The sequence below is a fragment of the Hemitrygon akajei genome, unplaced genomic scaffold (assembly GCF_048418815.1).
Source record: "Hemitrygon akajei unplaced genomic scaffold, sHemAka1.3 Scf000090, whole genome shotgun sequence".
NCBI lineage: Eukaryota > Metazoa > Chordata > Chondrichthyes > Myliobatiformes > Dasyatidae > Hemitrygon > Hemitrygon akajei.
Window position 1 is genome coordinate 2,797,521 of NW_027331976.1, and position 27,447 is coordinate 2,824,967.

Below are 27,447 nucleotides of genomic sequence, written 5' to 3' on the forward strand. Positions count from 1 at the left end.
TCTGTGAGCCGTATACTTGTCGAAAGGCAGGCTGGAGTAAGGGAGAGGGTGTAAAGTGTCAGGGAGATGGAACTGCAGACTCCTTCACTCGTTGAGGGATCACTCCCTCACTCCTCCGGAGGCTCCGACGTGCACTGCACAAGCTCGATCTGAGGATCCGGATCATCGAACATCTCCCGGAGCTGCGGCCAGAGAGGAGGAAAGATGAATGATTGCCGAGGAAGGAGAAGTTGATGGAGAGATAGGAGGAGAGGAGCATCAAACAGGAGGCAGAGGTGTGACAGAGAGGGAGGGAGCTGAGAGGAAAGATGAGGATAAGAGGAGAGAAAATTGAGAAGGTGATAGAAAAATGAAGGTCTGGGTGGAGGAGGGGAAGGTGGTAAGGGGGAGGGGAAGGAGAGGATATTTGTCCCCGTGTTCCGCCCTTCTTCCCTCCACCCCATCCCATTCAGCTCACTCTCTCACCTTGTTTCGAATGGCTTCCCGCACTTCTTCCTCACTCATGTCTCCACTCGCTGTCACCTGCACGTCAATCCACCCGTCCTCCTCTCCTGAACAAAACAGCCCAGTGTCAACATGGTGTCACTGTCAGGTCAAGTGCTGCTCACAGGATGTGCTCCCTCGTTTCCGTCCCTTCGATCGTGCAATCTCTTCTCCCCCACTCCCCACCATTGAACACCTTGATTCCTCCCCACACCCTCATCAAATATCTATGTCAATATTCGATTAGACAGGGACAGGGAGAGTGTGAGAAAAGGGCAGGGGTGGGGTCAGGGAGAGAGTGTGCACAGGTAGTGAAGAGAGGCAGAGAACGAGGGAGAGGCAGACAGTGAGGGGGTGGAAAGTGGTAGTGAGAAAAGAAAGAGAAAGATGGATGAATCCAGAGTGAGAGACCGAGACATGGAATGTGGGATTTCCCAATTACCTGCATTGGACAGTTTTATGGACATGGGAAATGATGTCAGTTACATCCACATGTAAGATTAGAGCAGTACACGGTCACTGGTGCAGAAGATTAGAGCCCCTGGTATTGGGTGTAGTGTGTTAACGAGCAGCGAAGACTTATGATCACACGGAGAACGGACTCTTGGAGGAACATGTTATGGAAACTGGCAAGAAACCTCCCTCATTCACTCATCATCTCTCTGTATTCAGGCAGAACCAGACATCGGTCAGCTCCCACCCCACCTCCACATCACTCCTCTGTCACCCTCTCTATCCTCAATCACTCCGACCATCTCTCCTCACCCACACATCCCTCCCAGCACATCCAGTCATTCCCTTCCTCAGTGACATCAGGTCTCTCTATTCCCCCTTCACTCCTCAGTCACCCTCTCTATCCTCAATCACTCCGACCATCTCTCCTCACCCACACATCCCTCCCACCAGATCCAGTCATTCCCTTCCTCAGTGACATCAGGTCTCTCTATTCCCCCTTCACTCCTCAGTCACCCTCTCCCTCCTCAATCACTCCGACCATCTCTCCTCACCCACACATCCCTCCCATCACATCCAGTCATTCCCTTCCTCAGTGACATCAGGTCTCTCTATTCCCCCTCACCACCCCTCAGTCACCCTCTCCCTCCTCAATCACTCCGACCATCTCTCCTCACCCACGCATCCCTCCCACCACATCCAGTCATTTCCTTCCTCAGTGACATCGGGTCTCTTTATTCAAAATCAGAATCAGGTTTAATGTCACCGACATAAACATACATTTATGAACTAGTAGGGCAGGAAGAGAGGACAAAGTAATGGAAGTACTGGTCATGGGTTCATTGTCCATTCAGACATCCGATAACAGAGGGAAGAATCTGTTCCTGAAATGCTGATTGTGTGTCTTTAGGCTCCCGTTCCTCCTCCTTTGTGATAGCAATGTGAAGAGGGATTCCTGAGTAATGGGTGTCTTTAATGATGAATCCTATTCCGTCTCCCCATCACTTTCCTGTCATAACACCCCCACACACCCTTTCTCCCGGTTACTCTGACCCTCTCCCTGGTCTCCACGCTTTCCCTCTCCAGCCACCTACCGGCCCCTCGGCCCATCGTCTCCGCTGACACCGTCATTCATGTTGCCCTGCACTGCAGGTCGAGCAGGTGAATGGGCCCAGGAGTGGGGGAGTGGGGGACTGGGGCAATGGGGGAGAGGGGGAGAGGGGAGTGGAGGAGTGGAAATGATCAAATGTCTCCAACAGTCCCAAGACTTCGTACCTGAGGTATCCATTGGGGCGGAGGACGGTTTCTGTATACACCCTCCAGTAGTTGATCCTTTGGGCTGCTCCCCTGTGGAAGTCTCCTGGTCTGTAATGAAGGAACAGAGACAGGGACAAGTGGAAACACTGAAACAGGTCATCACAATGGAACAGGAGTTCAGGGAATGTGAGACTGGGTCTGTGGTGAAACTGACACCATTCCTCTCCTTCCCAATCCTCCCTTCACTGCCCTCAGTTTGACACTGGAATGATTGATTCACTTCCCTATATACCAATGCATGGTTGAATTACAATAAACTTCAACTTGAATCGGTTCATGAGAACTTCCAGGTTACAAAGTTATGGAATGACACACGTTCGCAAGACTTGGTACCTGAGGCTGTATCTCGAGCTGGGTCTGAAGAAGTTTCCTGGGAAAAATCTCCAGTGGATGACCTTTCAGACTGTTTCCCTGTGGAAGTCCCAGGACCTGGAATGAAGGAATGGAGAAACATGAGAGTGGAAACACAGAAACAGATCATTAGGCAAGACATGAGTCTGAGGGAAAGGGGAGTGTGAAGAAATCAACAATATCCATCTCCCTACACTGACTCTCCCTCCCAAACCACCATGACTCCAGGTCTCTCTCCTCAGCATGAATTTCTGCAACTGAACATGGCAATGAGGGTTCCCTTCAGTGAATCCTACCACCATTTCCCCAGCCTGCAGACTCTTATGGGATAGTGGACAAGCATGAATCATCTCCTCTCCTTCAGCCTCTCCAGTCCAACATCCACCCCTCTCTGCTCACTCATTCCACCTCACACTCTCCAACGCCAATCCTGACCCTATTCAACACGTCACAAAATCAATCTCTACATAAAGATACGTTACTTCAAACCTTCACCATTCTCCACTGCCAAGACCAACAATGCACTCTCATGTCCCAAATCTTCAAAAACTCCCCAATATCACTAACCTCCATGGACTCACCAGGTATCCAGTGAGTTCCCACCCTGCCATTGGGGCCTTGTCCCTCTTGGTGTTTCCCAGCACCCCCAACACACAATGATCATTGTCCGATCCCTCATCCATCCCATCCTAACACTACCCATTTGATCATCCCAGACCCAGTCAGTGATCCGTGAAGCCCACGTTTCTAATTCCCGTGACACTGACCACGTAACCCTGCCACTGGTTGTCAACCCCACCGTCACCCTCAGCGAGGACCCCATCCATCCCTCACCCAGATCCTGACCCTTCCTGAAGACATCAGACATCCCCAGTGACCACTCACATCCCTCACTCAGCAAAGCCAAGGGGCTCAGTCCTCATGCTCTGGCCACCAACCCACCTCACCCGGCCCCATGAACTAAACTCAGACCAAGGTCATTACTGCCCACGTTATAATTGTACAACACCCTCCCTTGTAGTGATCCTGGATGGTGCTGAAATTTGTCACAGGGAGGAGAGAGGAACCTCTCACTCCATCATTCACGCCCCATCCCCTGCACCCAGCAGGTAAACTGATCTCTGAGACGCTGTATTTTACAGTGTGAGATTGAATCCATACAGACAGAAGAATTCACACCTGGGCTCGTGTCTCCTGCTGGGACAGAGGATGATTTCTGTGTGTGTTCTCCAGACACTGACCCATCGGTCTGTTTCCCTGTGGAACTACCTGTGTGTAGAATAGAGGAACAGAGAGAGTGAGAGAGTGGAGACACTGGAGCAATCATCATGAGTCAGAGGAACAGAGGAATAGGTGCGTGTAGAAACCAACATCACACAGGGTCTCTCCACTGTCTCTCCCAATTCCCTGTCACCCCTGATCATTCCCTTCAGTGGGAGTCGGGACGAAGTTTAGGGATCAACATGGGGATCAGGGTTTCCTTCAATGATCCCCACCACTGATTCCTGACCTGCACTGTCCAGCTGTGGGTCTGTACACTTCCAGTATCACTTCCTCTCCAGCCACCTCTCACCCCATCCACTCAATCACCCCTTCGTAGACCCCAATTTCCCTCCAATCTGTCATTCCCGACATCCAACCCTTCTTACTACCACCCGCTTTCTTCACTCCTCTCACCCCTCTCTGCACTCCCCCACAGTCTACTCACCATTTCCATCCATGATTCTCCACTCTCCCCTCTTCTCCCTGGCACACTCTCCCCTCCATTCTCTTCATTCCCCTCTCCAGCCCTCCCCACTCCTTTTCCTTCCCCACTATCGGACCTCCACTCCCCTACAGTACTTCCCCACATACCCTTCACCCCACAGACGCTCTCTCAACCTCCATCATCCATAGTCCTTCTTCCCCTCCACTCTATCCTTTCCTGACCTACTCTGTTCCTCCTCTTCTCCCTCCTCCCCTATGCTTTCCCTTTCTTCCGCTCTCCCTCACTCACCTCCCCTCTCTCTCATCCCCTCCCCTCCACACTCTTTCATCCTCTGACTCCTCGACCACTCACCTCCATCCCTCCCTGCGATCACACACAAACTAAACACCCAGATCTGTGAAGATGTGCGGCAGACATCACAGGGACTGTAATGGGTTTCCATGTTCGTGTATTCTCCAGTCCGACACAGAGTGTTGAGCTACAGGGTCAACAGGGTCTAGTCTGTGCAACCTGCTATTATACCCACTCCCATTGACCAACACTTGGACCTCAGCCACCAACACCACTCCCATCCTTGTACTTATCCAAATATCTCCTCATTGCTGCATTCAAACCCACATCCACCACTTCACTGACAGCTCATTCCACACTCTCAGTAACATCTGAGTGAAGAGGTTGACCCTCAGGTTCCCCCTTAACTATTTCACCTTTCACCCTTAACCCATGACCTCTGTCATGTCAGTGGAAAAGCTAGTATTGACACTACCTGTACCCTCATCATTATATATACCTCCTTCTAATCTCCCCTCATTCTCCTTCACTCCAGGGAATGAAGCCCAAACCGATTGAACCTTTCACTATAACCCAGGTCCTCAAGTCCCAGCAATATCCTTGTAAATTTTCTCCAAACCCTTTCCAATCATATTGACATCTTTCCTGCCAGCAGCTGACAATATTCCAAATTAGGCCCCACCATCGCTTTTTACAACTTCACCATAACATCACAATCCTTTGATTTATGAAGGCCAAACTGCCAAATGCTATCTTCACGACCCGATCTACCTGTGATGCCACTTTCAATTATGAATCTCTATTCCCAGATTGAACAGGGAGAGGAACATTCCCTTCAACAATCTCCTCCACTGACACCAGATCCAGTGGTGGACAAACCCAGCCCAGATTCTCCAGTCATTGCTTGCTGGGTTCCCACTAGTTCACTACGAATGTGAACCAGTCAGAGAACTATGGTGTGGGGGAACACCACTGGGGAGATGGGAGGTAACAACACAGGAAGAAACCATCAACCTGAATCAAATAGGTTAAACCACAAACCCCACACTGTCCCCCCGGGCCATTCACACCTCCCTCTTCAGTCAACCCTCTTCTTTAATCTCACACCCCATTCCTCTCTCATAACCATCCATCCTTCCTATGCAAGACACTGAAATCCCTCCCCTTAATTCTCCCCCACTCCACACAGACAGCCCTCGCCATTCACTCCATCTTTCTCCTGTTAGACACTCCACCCCTCCCTCTCCTAGACACCACCACACTGTCTCCTCAGTTCGTCTGCTACTCACCCAGTACATCCAACTTTCCTCTATTACTCTGTCCAACAACTGGGGTCCACCATACCTTCACCTTCCCTCTCCATCCCGTCACAGTTCCTGCCTCCCCTCTCTCATTCCTCACCAGTTTCTTCCCTGTGATCTGTCAGTGTTCCTCTCTGACCTCTCAGAAAATCCCTTTGACATTTACTTCATCATTCTCTGCTCAATCATCCCTCTCACTGTGTCTAAAAGCCACAGTGGCTCATTACCTCACCCACATCCATCAAACTCAACCCAATCCTGACCCCATTCATCACCCTATCATACAAGCTTTTCACAAAGGCTCATCATACCTCTATTATTCACCAATGCCTCATTCCACCATTGCTCTCTGATGACCCAACACTTCAAAAACTGCCCAATACCCTGAGAACAGCTGCTCCCAATTTATGTTCCCAAGTTCCTGCCTAATGGCATATTTCACACCCCCCCCCCATCCCACCACCACCACCACCACAATTAAATATTTTCCCAAATTGTCTGCTCCTATCCCTCTCCAGCACCATGGTGAAGGAGATAGAGTTGTAATCACTATCTCCAAAATGCTCTCCCACCGAGAGACCTGACAGCTGACCAGGTTCATTTCCCAATACCAGATCAAGTACAGCTTATCTACATCAGGAAACCTTTGTAAACACACCTAACAAACTCCACCCATCTAAACCCTTTGTATTAAAGATGACAGTCAATATTAGGGTAAGTTAAAATCACCCATCACATCAACCCTATTATTATTGCACCATTCTAGAATCTGCCTCCCTATCTGCTCCTCAATGTCTCTGTTACTATAAAAAAGTTATTGCCCATTTCCTGTTTCTGACTTCCACCCACAATGACTCAGTAGGCAATCCCTCCATGACTTCCTCCTTTTCTGCAAACATGATACCATCCCTGATTAGCTGTGCCACTCCCCACCTCGTCTGCCTCTCTCCCCATCCTTTTTGAAACATCTAAAGCCAGGCACACTCAGCAGCCATTCCTGCCCCTGAGACATCCAAGACTCTGTAATGGCCACAAAATCACAGTTCCATGTATTGATCCATGCTCTAAGTTCATCCGCCTTGTTTATGATACTCCTTGCATTAAAGCAGACACATCTCAAACCATCTGGCTGAGTGCTTCTTTGCTCTATCATCTGCCTATCCTGCCTCATAATTCCCAACAATCTGTCACTACTTGTGCGCCAACCACCCAGGCTCAGGAAAGCCCTCTGCCTCAATCTCTGAGCAACGATTTATCCTCCGATATTTGGGAAATTGAAATCTGCCACCCAACACATGTAGATATTAAGGAAGAGGACGTGCTGGAGCTTTTGGAAAGCATCAAGTTGGTTAAGTCTCTGGGACCAGACGGGATGTACCCCAGGCTAATGTGGAAAGCAAGGGACGAGATTGCTGAGCCTCTGCCAATGATCTTTGCATCATCAGTGGGGAGGGGAGAGGTTCCAGAGGATTGGAGGGTTGCGAATGTTGCTCCCTTATTCAAAAAAGGGAGTAGCAATAGCCCTGGAAATTATAGACCAGTGAGTCTTACTTCAGTGTTTGGTAAGTTGATGGAGAAGATCTTGAGAGACAGGATTTATGAACATTTGGAGAGGCATTAAATGACTATGAATAGTCAGCTGGCTTTGTCAAAGGAAGGTTGTGCCTTACGAGCCTGATTGAACTTTTTGAAGATGTGACTAAACACATTGATGAAGGAAGAGCAGTAGATGTAGCGTATATGGATTTCAGCAAGGCATTTGATAAGGTACCCCATGCAAGGCTTACTGAGAACGTAAGGAGGCATGGGATCCAAGTGGACATTGCTTTGTGGATCCAGAACTACTTTGCTAAAAGAAGGCAAAGAGTGGTTGTAGACGGATCACATTCTGCATTGAGGCCGGTGACCAGTGATGTGCCTCAGGGATCTGTTCTGGGACCCTTACACTTTGTGATTTTTATAAATGTCCTGGATGGGGAAGTGGAGGGATGGGTTAGTAAATTTACTGATGCCACAAAGGGTGGAGGTGTTGTGGATAGGGTGGAGGGCTGTCAGAGGTTACATCAGGACATGATGCCAAACTGGGCTGAGAAGTGGCAGATGGAGTTCAACCCAGATAAGTGTCAGGCAGTTCATTTTGGTAGGTCAAATGTGATAGCAGAATGTAACATTAATGGTAACAGTAAGGGTGGAGGATGAGAGGGATCTTGAGGTCCGAGTCCATAGAACACTCAACTCTGGTTAAGAAGGCATACGGTGCATTGGCCTTAATCAATTGTGGGATTGAGCTTAGGGGCCGAGAGGTAATGTTGCAGCTATATATTACCCTGATCAGACCCCACTTGGAGTACTGTGTTCAATTCTGGTCACCTCACTACAGGAAGGACATGGAAACCATAGAAAGGGTGTAGAGATTTACAAGGATGTTGCCTGAATCGGGGAGCATGCCTTATGAGAATAGGTTGGGTGAACTCGGCCTTTTCTCCTTGGAGCGACGGTGGATGAGAGGTGACCTGATAGAGGTATATAAGATGAGGACAGGCATTGATCGTGTGGACAGTCAGAGGCTTTTTCCCAGGGCTGAAGTGGCTAGCATGAGAGGGCATAGTTTTAAAGTGCTTGGAAGTAGATACAGAAGAAATGTCAGGGGTAAGTTTTTTTTATGCAGAGAGTGGTGAGTGCGTGGAATGGACTGCCGGAAACGGTGGTGGAGGCGGATACGATAGGGTATTTTAAGAGACTCCTGGATAGGTACATGGAGCTTAGAAAAATAGAGGCTATGTGTAAGCCTAGGTAGTTCTAAGGTAAGGACATGTTCGGCACAGCTTTGTGGGCAAAGGGCCTGTATTGTGCTGCAGTATTTCTATATTTCTATCTTTCTATTCCACTATCATATCTGCCACCCTGCCTGCACTGTACAATGGGTAACAAAGACCAGATCTTCTAACCTTGTTCTTTGGACTTAGCCTCTCCTTATCAAAGCCTCAAGTCAAAGCCTGACAACTCCTAATCTCATCGCTGACCTACTTCCCAACAATGGCCCTTCTGTACTTTTATTTAATTTGCAGTGCTCTGCTCCCTACGCTGATCAGACCTCTGGAATGTTCGAACGCCTGTCTCCTCCTTCATCACTACGGGTCGGGATGAAATTCTGGGACTGACCATGGGGATCAGCGTTCCCTTCGATGATCCCCACCACCAATTCCTGAGCTGTGGACCATCCAGCATCCATTGTCTCTCCCCCCACCACCCTCACAGCGGCTCCCTCTCAGCACCATTCCTCCCCTCCAATCACCATCTTGTACCCCAGACCTCTCTCCCATTCCCACCTACAATCTCCCTTTATTGCCTTCATTTTCCTCCTCCTCACTCCCCTTTCTTTCCACACCACTCTCCCTCCTTTCCACTTTCCTACTTCCCTCCAACCCAGTCATTCCCCTCTGACCCTCCATTCTCCTCAATGTGCCCTCCCCTCTCCCCCGACAATGTTCACATGGTCCCTATGTGAGACAGGCAGCCCGGGAGTCTCATGTCACCTCATAGTAGGAAGGATATGGAAGCTTCAGAGAGAGTGCAGAATAGATTTACCAGGATGATGTCTGGATTAGAGAGGAGGTCTTGCCAGGAGAGGTTGAGTGAGTGAGGGCTTATCTCTTTGGAGTGAAGGAGGATGAGAGGTGACTTGATGGAGGGGTACAAGATGGTAAGAGGCATAAATCGAGTGGACAGCCAGAGACGCTTTCCCAGGGAGGAAGTAGCTAATACCAGGGGGTGTAATTTTAAAGTGACTGGAGGAAAGTATAGGGTGGACGTCAGAGGTAAAAATTTTTACACTGACAGTGGTGGGTGTGTGGATACATTAGGGGCATTTAACAAACTCATAGGCACATGGATGACAGAAACATGGAGGATTATACAGGAGGGAAGGGTTAGATTGACCTCAGAGTAGGACTGCACAACATTGTTGGGCCGAAGGGCCTGTTCTGTACTGTTCTGGGTTCTCTCGACTCTCTCTAAATCTCCCTCCCCTCGGCCTCTTCCCTACTTCCGTCACTCCTGGCATCCCACTCCCCGCATGCTCTCCACTCAGCCTCTCCCTGTCTCTCCTTCCCCTTGGCCACTTCGCTATTTCCCCCTCCACTGAGCCTCTCACTCTCCCCCACTTCTCTCGGCCTCTTTCTGTCGTCCTACACTCGGCCTCTCCCCGTCTCCCCCTCCGCCCCTGGGCTTCCTTCCCCAACACTGTGACTCTCTCCCCATTCCCACGGCCTCTCAACGCCTCCCACTCCCCTTGGCCTCACCCTATCTTCCTCTCCCCTCGGTCTCCCTCCATCTCCCTCTCCGCTTGGTACATCACTCCCCCCTCTCCCCTCACTCTCACCACTGCTCCCTCCATTTCCTGTCAGCCTCACCCTCCCTCACTCCAGAGGATGGGTAGACTCCCTCCCGGCAGCTGACACAGCATTGTTGGCCGAAGAGCCTGTGCTGTGCTGTACTGTTCTGTGTTCTATGATCTCTGTCACAGGTCAGACTGGGCAGTTTCATTCTGACCCCGGTGTGAAGGGGGATACGGGAAAGGTGATCACAGACCACGGGCAGGGCAGCCGACTGGAAAACTCAGCCCGTGGTGTGTGTTGGTGACTCAGGACGTCCCAGAATTTTCCCACAACTGCCACACTGCTGTGTCACTGGGGAACGGTGACCTACCTGTGCAGTACACAGCGTTACTCGAGGTCGGCTTCAGCCAATACACAAAGTAATCGGAGCAGTTCTTCACCTTGACCTCTTCGAAGTAATAGCTGCCTTCACCCTCGGTGAAGTAGACTGTCCTGGTCACCTCCCCCTGTCCCACGTTGGGATGGGAACCTGGAAAGAGATTTATAAACACTGTAAAATCAACCCGGTCCCACAGTACAGCGGGGAATGTGAATCAGGACCCACTCTAAATCAATGGTTCACAACCCACGGTTCGGTCCGGCCTCAATCAGCACTGAGCTGCTGCCCTCTCCCTCTCCACCCCACCCTCCCCGCAGCAGCACCTTCATCTTCTGAATGAGCCTCCCATGAGGGACCTTGTCAAACGTCTGGGGGATCTCATTGAAACCTATCGAATATTAAAAGGCCTGGATAGAGTGGACATGGAGACGATGTTTCCTATAGTGGGGGAGTCTGGGACCAGAGGTCACAGCCTCATATCACATGAACCTCCCTTTAGAACAGAGATGAGGGAGAATTTCTTTAGCCAGAAGATGGTGAATCTGTGGAATTAATTGCCACAAACGGCTGTGCAGGTCACGTCATTTATAAATGTAAAGTGGAGGTTGAGAGGTTTTTTTGATTTGTGAGGGTGTCATTTGTGACTGTCCCTCATTCACCCACGGTCTTCCCAATGCTCATCAGTCCCATCCATAAGAATCCTCTCCACTGCCTTCCCTGCCACTGACGTGAGACTTACTGGTCAGAGAGTCACAGAAAGCTACAGCACAGAAACAGGCCCTTCGGCCCATCCAGTCCATGCTGAACCATTTAAACAGCCTTGTCCCATCAACCTGCACCCGGACCACAGCCGTCCATCTCTCCCATCCATGTACCAACCAAACTTCTCTTAAACATTGAAATCAAAATGGCATCCACCACTTGCTCAGGCAGCTCGATCCACTCTGTAGTTTCCAGGATTATTCCTGTTTCCCGACATTTCCTCCACATTTCAAGAAAAGCTTAAATCTGTTTTATAAACTTATCTATCTATTTTGTAATAAAACATGGGGAACCATGGGAAAACCCATGTATTCCATAGGGAGAAGGAACAGAGACTCCTTACAGATGACACTGAAATTGAACTCTGAACTCTTACATCCCGAGCTTTAATAGTGACGCGCTAACCACTACATTACCATGGCAACCATTAATTTATCCCACTAATTGGTGAACGATGATGTCTGCAGACTCCCCGAACTCCCTGGAGATTGCCCCATGACTGAAATGAGTCTGGAGTCGTTGAAACTCCTCCGGGTCGTGTCCTGAATGGGGTCAGTGGGCAGATCAGTTCTGTAACCCAACTCCAGGAAGTTGTCACTCCTCCACCGGACTCCATGATGATACAGGACCGTAGAGTGGTCTGAGTGACTGTGGGGAGACCTCTCAGGGAGATGGGGTTCTGTGTCCATGCTACAGAACTCTGAATAAATCCGGCTCAGAAAACCTCCCCAGAAATAACTGAGCCCCACTGATGTTGAGCCAGACCCTACCATCTAGCCAGCCAGGGTTCCATCCAGAGCAGTGATATCGTGGAATTTCCGTTTCGGGAATCTTCCATCCTCCAGAACTGAAACAACAATCAGAGAGTCAGTCCCTGATCTGAGGGAGTTTATCCACTCACAGAGACATGAGAAATTACACTCACCCTGTTCGTACCCTATCTCTGGTCAATAACACCCCCCCCTCCCCCAATCCTGGGAATTCCCTCTCTGTTGCACCTCTCCCTTGTCTCTACCCCGAGAATGTGGGATCTCCGCTCTCCCTGTATTTACTCCCCATCTCAGTGTAGTCACTGATGATCCTGGTCTCCCTGCATTTCCCATTCACACACCCCTTGTTCCCCTGTTTACATTCCCCTTCTGTGTCCAGTTTCTCAGTAATAATCTCCTCACTTCACCTGTTAAATCTGTACTATCCCACTTGAAGGTTTCCATCACCCATCCATTGTCCACCGGTACACGAAGTGTTGGAACAACTTGTGCTCCTCCAGGGCTGATCCAGGACGGTGTGGGTTACACACGGATCACTGAGTGTGGAGTCTGTGACTGAGGGACAGAACGATGTTCAGTGTTATTGTACAGCTCACGTTCCCCATCCTCTTTCTGTGCCAACCACAACCCCCATCCTGAACTAAATGGTGGGGGAGGGGAGGGAGGCTGGCTGGAAGGTGATAGGTGAAGCCAAGTGGGTGGGAAAGGTCAAGGGCTGGAGAAGAAAGAATCTGCTCAGAGCGGAGAGTGGACAATAGGAGAAATGGCAGGAGGAGGGGACCCAGGGGAAGTAATAATTTGGTGCTAAGAATTAAAAGGTCACTTTGGGGAATAGACGAAGGGGGAGGAGTATTTTGTTCACTGGAAGGAGAAATCGATATTCATACCATTAGGTTGGAGGCTACGCAGAAGGAATATAAGGTGTTGCTCCTCGACTTTAAGGGGATTCATCTTGGCACAAGACAAGGCTATATATTAACAACATTGGAAAGGGATTGGGAATCGGAATTTAAATGTTTGGCCATCAGGAAATTCCGTTTATGGCGGATGGTGTGGAGGTGCTTGAGAAGCAGTTCCCCATTTTACCATGAGTCTCTCCAAAGTAGAGGAGGCCAAACTGGGAACAATAGACAGCCCCGGCAGATTCGGTGAAGTGATACCTCACCTGGAAGGAGTGTTTGGGGCCCTCAATGGAGGTGGGGGAGGAAGTGGATAGGATGAGCCTGGAGGGAGATTAGTGGGGAGGGACATATGGACAAGGGAATCGTGGAGAGAACGATCCCTGCAGACAGTGGTGGGCAGGGGTAGGAAAGGATATGTTTAGCAGTTGAGCCCCTTTGGAGATTGAGGAAATTGTGGAGGGTAATGTGTTGAATGCGGAGGCTGTAGTGTTGGTAGGTGAGGATGAGAGACTCGGGAAGATGAAGTGAGTCCAGATGTATGGGAAATGGAGGAGATCCGGGTGAGGAAAACATCAATAGTAGAGGGAGGGAGGGAAGCCCCATTCTTTAAAGCAGGAGGACATCTCTGATACCCTGGAATGGAAACCACATCCTGAGAACAGACGTGGTGGAGGCACATCTTGTGCCAAGGTGAGGCCACCCTCAAGGTGGAGGAGCAACACCTCATATTCCAGCTGGGTACCCTCCAACCTGATGGTGTGAATATCGATTTCACTGTCCGATGAACAAAATTTACTCCTCACCCTTCCTATATTCCCATTCTGATCTTTTACTTCTCACCTGCTTTAAACTTTCCCTTGGGTCTCCTCCTCTTCAGTTTCTCCAATTGTATTCACTTTCCTCTCCTATCAGTTTCTTTCTTCTACAGCCCTTGACCTTCCCACCCAGCTGGCTTCACCTGTCACCTTCCAGCTAACCTCTCTGCTCCCCCCAACCTTTGTTCTGGCATCTTCCCCCTGCCCTCTCAGTCCTAAAGAGGGGTCTTGGCCCAAATTATCAACTAACTATTCATTTCCATAGATGCTGCCTGACCTGCTGAGTTTCCCCAGCATTGTGTGTGTGTGTTGCTACATATTACTATATAATACCCTGAGATTCAGTTTCTTCCCGGCATTCACAGTGGAACAAAGAAATACAATAGAATCAATGAAAAACTATACACAAACAAAGACTGACAAGCAACAAATGTGCAATAGAAATCAACAAAGACAGTATCCATCAGTCAGGACCCCACCACCCAGGACATTCCCTCTTCCTATTACCACCATCAGAGAGGAGGGACAGGAGCCTGAAGACACACACTCAACATTTCAAGAACAGCTTCTTCCCCTCCACCGTCAGATTTCTGAACGGACAGTGAACTTATGAACATTACCGCACTATTTTTGCTCTCTTTCTACACTACATATTTATTTTCTATATATTTGTTATTGTAGCTTGTGCATTGCACTGTACTGCTGCTGCAAAACAACAAATTTCATGACATTTGTCAGTGATAATAAACCTTATTCTGATTCTGTGTTCTAGTACATGGAACATAGAACAGTACAGCACAGGAACAGGCCCTTCAGCCCACAATGTTGTGCTGACCCAGCTAGAAAACAAATCAGAAACACCCAAACCTTAATCCCTTGAGATGCTCACACAACCAATGATTTCACTTTAAGGACTTTATCTTGTTATTTCATGTTCTCGTTATTTATTGCTATTTATTTATATTTGTATTTGCATAGTTTGTTACTTTCTGCAATCTGCTTCATCTGTCATTGATCCTGTTAAAAAATTTACCCCTCACATCCCTCTTGAACCTATCCCCTCTCTCCTTCGATGCCTGCACTCTGGTATATGACATTTCAACCCTGGGAAAGAGATACTCTCTGTCCACTCCATCTCTGCCTCTCAGATGTTATAAACCTCTATCTGATCTCCCCTCAGCCTCCGATGCTCCAGAGAAAACAACCCAAGTTTATCCTGCCTCTCGTGATAGCACATGCCCTCTAAAAACAGACAGCATCCTGTTAAACCTCTTCTGCACTCTCTCCAAAACCTCAACATCCTTCCTATTATGGGGTGACCAGAAGGTCTGCAATACCCCAGATGTGGCCTCACCAGAGTTATACAAAGTTGCAACACAACCTCTTGACTTTTGACCTCAATGCCTCGACTAACAACATCAGCAATCCATAAGCCTTCTTAACCACCTTATTGAACTCTGAGCCACTTTCAAGGAGTTCCGAACTTGGATCCCAAGATCTCTCTGCTCAGCAACTCTGTTAAGGATCTTGCCCTCAACATGCCAAACTTTGATTAGTAACTTTCCTGTGATCTATTGTGTTCTTTTTCATTCTTCTTCACTTCAATTGCAGTGAAGAGATTTGTGGCTCTTGTTCCTTGACACATAAAATCTACTGTCACTGATTAAATGGACTCTCAAGTTCAAGGTTATCATCATTGAACCAGATTAGGTATTGAGCAATGAGGAAGGGTTAGTTAGCAATCTTGTCGTGCGAGGCCCCTTGGGTAAGAGTGACCATAATATGGTGGAACTCTTCATTAAGATGGAGAGTGACATAGTTAATTCAGAAACAAAGGTTCTGAACTTAGAGAAGGGTAACTTTGAAGGTATGAGACCTGAATTAGCTAAGATAGACGGGCAAATGAAATTTCAAGGGTTGACGGTGGATATGCAATGGCAAGCATTTAAAGATCGCATGGATGAACTACAACAATTGTTCATCACAGTTTGGCAAAATAATAAATCAGGGAAGATAGTGCACCCGTGGCTGACAAGGGAAATTAGGGATAGTATCAATTTTAAAGCAGAAACATACAAATTAGCCAGAAAAATCGGCACACCTAAGGACTGGGAGAAATTCAGAGACCAGCAGAGGAGGACAAAGGCCTTAATTAGGAAAGGGAAAAAAGGTTATGAGAGAAAGCTGGCAGGGAACATAAAAACTAACTGTAAAAGCTTTTATAGATATGTGAAAAGAAAAAGATTGGTCAAGCCAAATGTAGGTCCCTTACAGTCAGAAACAGGTGAATTGATCATGGGGAACAAGGACATGGCAGACCAATTGAATAACTACTTTGGTTCTGTCTTCACTAAGGAGGACATAAATAATCGTCCGGAAATCGTAGGGGACCGAGGGTCTAGAGAGATGGAGGAACTGAGGGAAATACATGTTAGTAGGGAAGTGGTGTTAGGTAAATTGAAGGGATTAAAGGCAGATAAATCTCCAGGGCCAGATGGTCAGCATCCCAGAGTGCTTAAGGAAGTAGCCCAAGAAATAGTGGATGCATTAGTGATAGTTTTTCAAAACTCCTTAGATTCTGGATTAGTTCCTGAGGATTGGAGGGTGGCTAATGTAACCCCACTTTTTAAAAAAGTAGGGAGAGAAAAACCGGGGAATTATAGACCGGTTAGTCTGACATCGGTGGTGGGGAGAATGCTAGAGTTGGTTATCAAAGATGTGATAACAGCACATTTGGAAAGAGGTGAAATCATCGGACAAAGTCAGCATGGATTTGTGAAAGGAAAATCATGTCTGACGAATCTTATAGAATTTTTGAAGATGTAACTAGTAGAGTGGATAAGGGAGAGTCAGTGGATGTGGTATATTTAGATTTTCAAAAGGCTTTTGACAAGGGCCTACACAGGAGATTAGTGTGCAAACTTAAAGCACACGGTATTGGGGGTATGGTATTGATGTGGATAGAGAATTGGTTGGCAGACAGGAAGCAAAGAGTGGGAATAAACTGGACCTTTTGAGAATGTCAGGCAGTGACTAGTGGGGTACGGCAAGGCTCAGTGCTGGGACCCCAGTTGTTTACAATATATATTAATGATTTAGACGAGGGAATTAAATGCAGCATCTCCAAGTTTGCAGATGACATGAAGCTGGGCGGCGGTGTTAGCTGTGAGGAGGATGCAGGGTGACTTGGATAGGTTATGTGAGTGGGCAAATTCATGGAAGATGCAATTTAATGTGGATAAATGTGAGGTTATCCACTTTGGTTGCAAGAACAGGACAACAGATTATTATCTGAATGGTGGCCGAGTAGGAAAAGGGGAGGTGCAACGAGACCTGTGTGTCATTGTACACCAGTCATTGAAGGTGGGCATGCAGGTACAGCAGGCGGTGAAAAAGGGAAATGGTATGTTGGCATTCATAGCAAAAGAATTTCAGTACAGGAGCAGGGAGGTGCTACTGTAGTTGTACAAGGCCTTGGTGAGACTGCACCTAGAATATTGGGTGCAGTTTTGGTCCCCTAATCTGAGGAAAGACATTCTTGCCATAGAGGGAGTACAAAGAAGGTTCATCAGATTTATTCCTGGGATGGCAGGACTTTCATATGAAGAAAGACTGGATCGACTAGGCTTATACTCACTGGAACTTAGAAGATTGAGGGGAGATCTTATTGAAACGTATAAAATTCTAAAGGGATTGGACAGGCTAGATGCAGGAAGATTGTTTCCGATGTTGGGGAAGTCCAGAACGAGGGGTCACAGTTTAAAGATAAAGGGGAAGCCTTTTAGGACAGAGATGAGGAAAAACTTCACGCAGAGAGTGGTGAATCTGTGGAGTTCTCTGCCACTGGAAACAGTTGAGGCCGGTTCATTGGCTATATTTAAGAGGAAGTTAGATATGGCCCTTGTGGCTAAAGGGATCAGGGGAGAGAAAGCAGGTACAAGGTTCTGAGATGGATGATCAGCCATGATCATATGAATGGCAGTGCAGGCTCGAAGGGCCGAATGGCCTACTCCTGCACCTATGTTTCTATGTTTCTATGTCTCTATACACGTATCGTGCCAAACAAAACAACCTTCCTCTGAACCAAGGTGCACAACACAGTACATATAACTCACAACAACACATCAAGTCATACTACCACAAATAAATTAACAAATTATAAAACATATTCTAGAATATTGACATTTAGCATAAGGTGCATTTCAAAGTTCAGAGTAAATTTATTATCACAGTACAGATATTTCACCATATACAACCCTGAGATTCATTTTCTTGTGGGCATACTCAATAAATCAATAGAATAATAACCACAACAGAAACAATGAAAGACCGACCAGTTAGGCCATTCAACCAGAGTGCAGAAGACAACAAACTGTGCAAATACAAAAAGTAGAAATAATAATAATAATGATAATTCAATCTATATACTGCTAAAACTCTAAAACGCTCTGTTTGTCTGTTTGTGACCTCCAATTACCCCAGACAGTACATTACAGCGGCACTTGTTTTGACTGAGTCAACTTAAAATGCGCTAACTAGCAGAATGCATGCAAAGTTCAAGGTTATATATTTGTATAAAACTGCTCACTCGTCAGTTAACAAGCCCCACTTTCCACAACCCGAGCCGACTCCATGTGCACGGCCAGCCTCAGCAGTGCCTCACGATGCTCACAGCAGCGATACAAACCACAGCAAAAGGGCAAGGCTATCACTTCCATTTAGGAGAGCGCCAACCACATCATCAAGAAAAATCTGCATCTTGGAGGCTTGGGTGTTACTGCTTTGTATCTTCTATCCAGCATTAGGGTAAATAAATACGGACAGCCTAATTATGCTGAGTGGAAAGAGAAGGAGGACATTATGGTCAAGAGATGACACCAAACATCGTAGGGAAATGGCAAGGAGAGGGAGACAACAAGACTCGGATGAGGCCGGGGCTGCATGACTCCAGGATCAAAGGATAAGGACAAAAAAGACGAGAGAAGAAGAGGCAGAGGAGGAAAGGCATGCAGTATTCTTGAAGGGTGGCAGATCAACCAGAAATATTGTCATCAAAAGTGTCTTTCGTTAAACGAGGAGGATCTATATTTGGCTTGCTTCTGTTATGTGGCCGGCAACAATGAATATAGAATTGAGTCAGGTTTTATAAACAAACATAAACATTTATTAAACTCCTCTCAACAAAAGTGAAAAGTAAACTAACGACTAACTTAACCGGAAGTTAACTGCAAAACTGCAATTTAATGAACAGCCAAACCCTGGAATAGTTCTTAAAGTGGTAAATTCGAAAGTCCAAGTGATTTATACATTCAGTAAGGAGACTGCAACAACAATTTCTCCAAAGAAAATGACGAATCTGCTGATCGTAGTCGAGAGATGCCTTGTCCAAAGGTTTCACAACGAAGGAAATAAAATGGCTTAAAGGAAATTATCTTTTCCTGCAGGGTCAACACTGCACAAACCTTCCTGATCTTGCAGGGGTTATCTCAGATGCAGGTCACTATTCCTGAATGAAGATTCAATAAGGTCGATCCTTTATAAAACCGCCAAACGACACCAACTTTACTCAATCCTTCGGGTTCCCGCACTTCGGTAAAGTCTTCACTCTCCAGCTGGACTGTAAAGGCAAATCCAAGATGCAACAAACCAGAACTCGCAGCGATTGGCGAAACTGCCGGCACAACGGTTTTTGCTCCTTACAATAGAAAGTAAAAACTCTACTTTAAAAACGAAACTGCGTCATGAGATGAACACGCAGCAAAATAATTATCGAACTGACTATCAAACTAACCTGCATCACAACAGGGGTTTCCCCGTATATACATGTTGAAACATTATATCATGTGACCACACACCGGCAGGAAAATTACATCATGTGACCTCACATTAGCGTGCAAATTACATCACCCCACCATTACATCATGCTGATAAGGTACTCAATTATATCATGGTCATAAGACAGTCACAACATACCCATGGGGTATGTAACACCTCCCTCCAAAAAGTGAAAATTTTGGTCTGTTATGAGCAAAATTTTAACTATTTACAAAAAAAAAACAAATGTATAAAATCTACAACATACACAATATACACAGAATTATCATACAACACCTTACAAATGAGTATGAGTATGAGTATGAGTGTTACAAATGTTAAAATACCACTCCATAAAAAAACTACAGTGTACATTCAACATCTCGATAGACAGTCAGTAATCACATTATCTTTGCCTTTAATATGAGTTATCAAAATATTATACTCCTGTAACATTGAACTCCAATTCAGTAACCTATTTTTGTTTTTCATCTTACTCAAAAACACTAACGGATTATGATCGGTGTAAACTATGAGTGGTTTTTGAGTTGTACCAACATACACATTAAAATGTTGTAAAGCCAGAACAAGGAATAATAATTCCTTTTCTATAGTTGAATAGTTTCTTTGATGCTCATTAAATTTCTTAGAAAAGTAAGCTACTGGATGATCAGCCTCGTCACCCTCATTCCTTTGAAGTAATACTGCTCCTGCACTAGCAGCTACTGCTCATCACTAGCATCTACAGCTAATGAAAATGGGTTTTCAAAGTCAGGTGACCTGCGCACAAGTTGATGACATAGCATCATTTTCAGTTTCTCATATGCCTCCTGACAAAGCACTGTCCACACAAACATTTCATTTTTCTTCAAGAGGTTAGTTAATGGAAGGGTAATGTCAGCAATATTCTTACAAAATTTTCGGTCATATCCTACCATTCCCAAGAATCTTTTGAGAGTCTTTTTACCAGTTGGAGTGGGTACCTCTAAAATTACCTGAACAGGAGCTAATTTACCTTGACCCACAACATAACCAAAGTAGGTCACAGTGGCATGACCAAATTCACTGTTAGCTAAGTTAATCGTTAAGTTAGCTTTTGAAAACCTTTCAAATAGTTTCTTCACTGTAGTAATATGTGCTTCCCAAGTATCATTTCCTGTAACTAAATCATCAATATAGCCAACTGTATCTTTTAACCCATGAAGCACAGAATTATTCATCCGCTGGAAAGTATCTGGGGCATTCTTCATTCCAAAAGGAAGATATTTATATAACCCAGATGGGGTTCCAAATGCTGAAATCTCTCTACCTCTATCAGTCAATGGAACACACCAATACCCTTTTAACAAATCAATCTTTGTAAGGAACTTTGCTTGTCCGACGTTGTCCACACAGTCATTCACTCTAGGGATTGTATACACATCTGTTTTAATTACAGCATTCACCTTCCTGTAGTCAGTACAAAACCGAATACTACTGTCTGACTTAGGCATCATAACACAAGGTGAACTCCAATTCGAATTAGCAGGTCTAATAATACTACTCTCTAACATATACTTAATTTCTTGTTCAACAAATCCACATTTTTCTATGTTCCTCCGATATGGATGTTGCTTTATGGGTTTGGCATCTCCAACTTCTGCATCATGTGAAGCTACTGTGGTTTTTTTAGGAACGTCTGGAAATAAATCCCTATATTTCAAAAGCAACAGTTTTATCTGCTGCCTCTGCTCTGGCTGTAAATGAGCTAATTTCTCATCAATATTTTCCAGAATTGTTGAGTTTGGTAATCTGGCAGAAATAATGTTGTGTTTAAAATGAGTTTCAGATGAATCATCCATTAAGTTCCCAGTGGGATCAGTCTCATTATTATTAACCACAACAGTCACAGTAGTGGACTGTTTCTCATAATATGGCTTCATTATATTTATACGGCAAAGCTGTATTGACTTCCTTCGATCTGGAATTTTCAACCACATAATCCACATCATTATCTTTAGATACAATCTCGTAAGGACCATGAAATCTAGCTTTTAAAGGATTCGTTTGCACCGGGAAAAGAACCAACACCTTATCTCCAGGCTTAAATGACCTCATTCTAGCTTCCTTATCATACTAGGTATTCATTTTCTCCTGAGTCAATTTTAAATTTTCCCTGGCTAAACTACAAGCTTTATGTAATCTATCCTTAACTTTCAAAGCATAATCCAGCAAATTAGTATGTACCTCTTTATTAATCCATTGTTCTTTAAATAGGCTAAAGGTCTTCTAACTCTATGCCCAAACAGAAGTTCAAAGGACTAAAACCCAAGGATTCCTGCACTGATTTCTGTACTACAAATAAAAGTAAATATACGCCCTCATCCCAGTCCTTTTCATTTTGCACACAATACGTCCTATTCATGGTTTTGAAGGTAGAACGGAACCTCGCTAAGGCTCCTTGCGATTCTGGATGGTATGCAGTTGAGGTAATCTATTTAGCTCCCAGTTTATAAATTATCTGCTGGAACAATCCAGACATAAAATTACTACCTTGATCAGATTGTATTTCCTTAGGCAACCCAAAATAAGTAAATAATTTTTATAAGAGCCTTTATTACCGTTTAAACCGTTATATCCCTGAGTGGCATTGCCTCTGGAAACCTAAACTCTGTGCACATGATGGTCAGCAAATATTGATGGCCAGTTTTAGTTTTTGGCAATGGGCCTACACAATCTACAATAATTTTGGAAAATGGTTCACCAAATGCAGGAATAGGTTGCAGTGGGGCCACTGGAGTAACTTGAGTAGGTTTGCCCACAATCTGACAAGTATGACAAGTTCGACAAAATGTCACCACATCTTTTCTTAAACCAGGCCAGTAAAAATGTTTAAAAACCTTGCTCACAGTTTTCTTCACACCTTGGTGTCCACCCAAGGGCATACTATGCGCCAAAGTTAAAATCTCTTGCAGATAAACGTTAGGAACTACTACCTAGTGAACAACTTCACATGCCTCACTTGCAGGAATTGTAGGTGATCTCCACTTCCTCATTAACACCCTACTCTTAAAATAATATCCTACTGGCACCTTCTCAATTTCACTATCTGTAAGAGCTTGTTCTTTAATGTGATAATCTCAGGGACTCTACTCTGCGTTGCTATCATCTCCTTCTGAGATAGAGACAAATCTTCATGGTCAGACTTACTACAAGAGTTCTGATCAAACAATAAAGGTAAGAAAGTTGCTGACACATCCTCAAAATTCGAATCCCGAGTTGAACGGTTATGGGTTCATGGCAAGGGAGATGAGGCTGAGTAGAGGGCTACGGTGGGAAATTTTGTCACATGGTGTAAGCAGAATCATCTGCAGCTTAATGTGAAAAAATCTAAGGAGCTGGTGGTGGACCTGAGGAGGGCTAAGGCACCGGTGACCCCTGTTTCCATCCAAGGGGTCAGTGTGGACATGGTGGAGGATTACAAATACCTGGGGATATGAATTGACAATAAACTGGACTGGTCAAAGATCACTGAGGCTGTCTACAAGAAGGGTCAGAGCCGTCTCTACTTCCTGAGGAGACTGAGGTCCTTTAACACCTGCCGAACGATACTGAGGATGTTCTATGAGTCTGTGGTGGCCAGTGCTATCATGTTTGCTGTTGTGTGCTGGGGCAGCAGGCTGAGGGTAGCAGACACCAACAGAATCAACGAACTCATTCGTAAGGCCAGTGAAGTTGTGGGGGTGGAACTGCATTCTCTGACGGTGGTGTCTGAAAAGAGGACGCTGTCCAAGTTCCATGCCAACTTGGACAATGTCTCCCATCCACTCCATAATGTACTGGTTAGGCACAGGAGTACATTCAGCCAGAGACTCATTCCACCGAGATGCAACACAGAGTGTCATTGGAAGTCATTCCTGCCTGTGGCCATCAAACTTTACAACTCCTTCCTTGGAGTGTCAGACACCCTGAGCCAATAGGTTGGTCCTGGACTTATTTCCACTTGGCATAATTTACCTATTATTATTTAATTATTTATGGTTTTATATTGCTATATTTCTACACTATTCTTGGTTGATGCGACTGTAACGAAACCCAATTTCCCTTGGGATCAATAAAGTACGTCTGTCTGTCTGTCTGTCAGTAGCAGACCCATCCTGCGTTGACCCATCCTCCTCATCCATCTTTTTGGCCATAGCTCGGGTTACAACACAGGAGGAATCCATGTTAGAACCCATCTTTGGTTCATCAAAGATGGGCTTAATCATCAAAGGCACTTCAGGAAAAACTTGTCCATCTGCTAAGTCATACCCTAACAACAGAGAAACATTATTCACAGGTAAACTGGGTTGTAGTCTTATTTTAACAAGTCCTGTAACTAACCCTGACCTTAAATTCACACTATGCAAATGTACAGGCATAAGGGCACTCCCAACACTTCGTATATAGTGTCAGTGTCAGACTCATCGCTGAACTTTAGAACACTGTCTAACGTAAGTGACTGAGGAGCTCCAGTATCCCTAAGGATTCTTATTGGCATCGGAGTGGATTCCTCTTTCAAGGATACAAATCCTTTGGTTATAAAATGTTCATATCCCCCTTAACTTGGTCAGACTCTGACAAAGCTTCATTTGTATTTCTCGAACTCTGTGGATTTACAGATTGTTCAATATGTTGCACACAAGCATCTGGGACTGCCCCCTTCTCCTTCTTCTTCAGTCGGAAACAGTTAGCTATTACGTGACCAAGTTTCTTACAATAATTACAAATAGGACCAAACTGTCTTTCCTTCACATGTTTCCCTTCATCCTTACATTTCTCACTAACTTCTGATTTAATTGCTGGTTTACTTTGACTCTCTGTGCTAATATTCCTTTTAAAAGTTCTACCCAGAGGAAATTTAACTTATGGAGTAAAGCATACTCGTCTGCTAATTCAGCAGACTCCTGCAATGTAGCAGTGTCCCTCTCATTTAAGTGTGTTCTTACGTCAACAGAAAGTCACAGAAAGCTAGGGTTGCACCTTTTAAATTTCTCCATTAAAATCAACTCTTTCAATCTATTATACTCCCCACTCACGTTTTTAGAGGAAACCCAACTCTCAAAACACACAGCTTTATCGTAGGCAAATTCCACGTAAGTTTTTTCCACGGATTTCTTCAAATTTCTTTATCTTTTTCTATAGCCTTCCGGAACTAGTTAATACACTTTCAGTATATGCCGCTTCACAATATCATAATCAAGTGCTTGCTCAGCAGTTAAAGCTGTATAAACTTGTTGTGCTTTATCTTGAATTACACTTTGTAACAGCGCTGACCATTTATCTTTCGGCCATTCAGAAATCAGAGCAACAGTTTCAAAATGCTTGAAATATTTATCTATTTCTGCCTCATTAAATGGAGGAACCAATTTAATTTCCTGACTAAGAACAAACGGTTTCCTAGAACTAGAAGCTTGTGTCTGGGACCTTAACTGCTCTATCGCTAAATCAAAGACTCTTTTTATATGCTTCTCTTAATGCCATTTTCGCTCGATGTCAGCTGCTAATTGTTTTTGTTGCAACTCAGCGTCTACTCTAAGCTTCTCTAACTCCACCTGTTCCAGGTGTAACTGGATCACTTCCTGACTTACAGGGAACCTATCTAACTCCGCTTCATCAAAATCTCCCGAATTTATATAATGTTCCGTGATTTTCCTCTGAATTACCAGCTTAGTTGTAAACTTCGAAATTCCTTTAAGGTCCAACCCTCTAGAAATGTCGGATACATCATATTTTCTCGCCTTCACTTATACTGCTGGGTCTGGTGATACCAGAAACTCGTCAATATCATTGCTGCCAAATACCACTCACAGACCATCAAACAAAAGAATCAGGTATTTCCCTTTTCCAAATCAGATTGATAATTAAACAAGCACTTAGACTCAAAATTGATTCAGATCCTGGACAAACCCCCAATTTCTGTGATGTGGCCAGCAACAATGAATATAGAATTGAGTCAAGTTTTATAAACAAACATAAACATTTACTAAACTCTGCTCAACAAAAGTGAAAACTAAACAAACGACTAACTTAGCCAGCCAAACTCTGGAATAGTTCTTAAAGTGGTAAATTCGAACACAGTCCTAAACTGGTAAATTCAAAAGTCCAAGTTATTTATACAGTCAGTAAGGAGAGACTTTCCTGCAGCAACAATTTCTCCAAAGTAAATGACGAATATGCTGATCGCAGTCGAGAGATGTCTTGTCCAAAGGATTCACGATAAAGGAAATAAAATGGCTTAAAGGAACTGACCTTTTTCTGCAGGGTCAACACTGTACAAACCTTCCTGATCTTACAGGGGTTATCTCAGATGCAGGTCACTATTCCTGAATGAAGTTTCAATAAGGTCGATCCTTTATAAAACCGCCAAACGACACCAACTTTACTCAATCCTTCGGGTTCTCGCACAGTAAAGTCTTCACTCTCCAACTAGACTGTAAAGGTAAATCCAAGATGCAACAAACCAGAACTGGCAGCGATTGGCGAAACTGCCAGCACAACAGATTTTGCTCCTTGAACAGAAAGTAAAAACTCCACTTTAGAAACTAAACTGTTTCATGAGACGAATACGCAGCAAAACTATCTATCGAACTGACTGTCGAACTAACCTGCATCACAACAGGGGTTTCCCCTTATATAACTGTTGAAACATTATATCATGTGACCACACACCGGCGGGAAAATTACATCATGTGACCTCACACTGGCGGGAAAATTACATCACCCCACCATCACAAGACAATTACATCATGCTCACAAGATACTCAATTACATCATGGTCATAAGGCAGTCGCAAGATACCAACGGGGTATGTAACACTACACATCTTTCTTCTTTAATAAACTCAGTTTTTCTTCTTTAATTTCCAAAGCGCATCACATCAAACTGCACTAGCTTTCTCTCAACGTTTGCCCCAATGGGTCACACAGTTGTCTAGTAAGCAATAAATATCAAGATCCTGAGATGAAGAGTCCTTGAAAGTGAGTCCATAGGTTGTGGGAACATTTCAATGATGGGACGAGTGAAGTTGAGTGAACTTTTCCTCTGTGCCGTGCAATAGATTTTGGAGCCGTTTCACAGACACCCGGTTCACCTGTCCTTTGTGAGGCCGGGAGGAGTCAGTGTACAATGTTTATATGAAGTGTGAGAGGTTGCAGCCCCTGTTTGAGTATCTGAAGGGGCTGCTGCTCACGTTTTGGTTGTACTTCAGCCCTGTGCTCCTGATATATGGTCACCCAGTACGGAGGGGGTTGGGTCACTCAGAGAATCTACTGGTGGGCTTGTTCCTGGACCTGGCCAAGATGGCCATTCGTGGGTCCAGGCAGTCAAGGGCTCTGCCCAAGCTGAACGCCTGTCCCTCTTCTGGGGTTACCATCATGTAGAGATGGAGCATGCGATCACTATGGGTACAGGGGGATTTCCTGGGACGGTGGGTCCTCCAGGGAATTGAGTGTTTTGTAGATTGGAGTCTAATAAAACCCAAAGCATGAATTAGGGAGTGGGATAAACCCCTGACAAAACATTCTGCACTGGGCTTTGTATAGGACACACAAGATACTGGGGAGCTCAGCAGGTCAGGCAGCATCTATGGAGAGAAATAAAGAGTCAACATGTCGGGTCTCTTCAACCCTTTTTCTTCTCCAACTATCACTTCCCAGCTTCTCACTTACCTTCCCCCTCACCTGGCTCCACCTATCATCTCCCAGCTTCTCACTTCACCCTCCCACTCACTTACCCTCCCCCTCG

At 45.4% G+C, this 27,447-nt stretch overlaps 1 protein-coding gene across 1 annotated transcript; it reads right to left on the bottom strand.

Moving 5' to 3' along the window:
* On the bottom strand, window positions 1-27,076 carry LOC140722832 (uncharacterized). The gene is made up of 9 exons (XM_073037483.1): window positions 26,974-27,076; window positions 23,815-23,974; window positions 12,153-12,229; window positions 10,608-10,770; window positions 3,784-3,869; window positions 2,587-2,682; window positions 2,212-2,301; window positions 466-551; window positions 1-182 (listed from the first exon to the last, which is right to left on the bottom strand). The coding sequence occupies exons 1-9, from the start codon at window positions 27,074-27,076 to the stop codon at window positions 108-110; spliced, it is 936 nt and encodes a 311-aa protein (XP_072893584.1). The 3' UTR covers window positions 1-107.
* Window positions 27,077-27,447: the final 371 nt, after the last annotated feature.

Excerpts from the sequence above, each read along its gene's own strand:
- LOC140722832 (XM_073037483.1), bottom strand. The coding sequence starts at position 27,076 with ATGGTAACCCCAGAAGAGGGACAGGCGTTCAGCTTGGGCAGAGCCCTT. Across the intron at positions 2,302-2,586 it reads AGCTCGAGATACAGCCTCAG|ACCAGGAGACTTCCACAGGG; the intron begins GTACCAAGTCTT and ends CCTTCATTACAG. Across the intron at positions 552-2,211 it reads CGCCCCAATGGATACCTCAG|GAGAGGAGGACGGGTGGATT; the intron begins GTACGAAGTCTT and ends TGTTTTGTTCAG.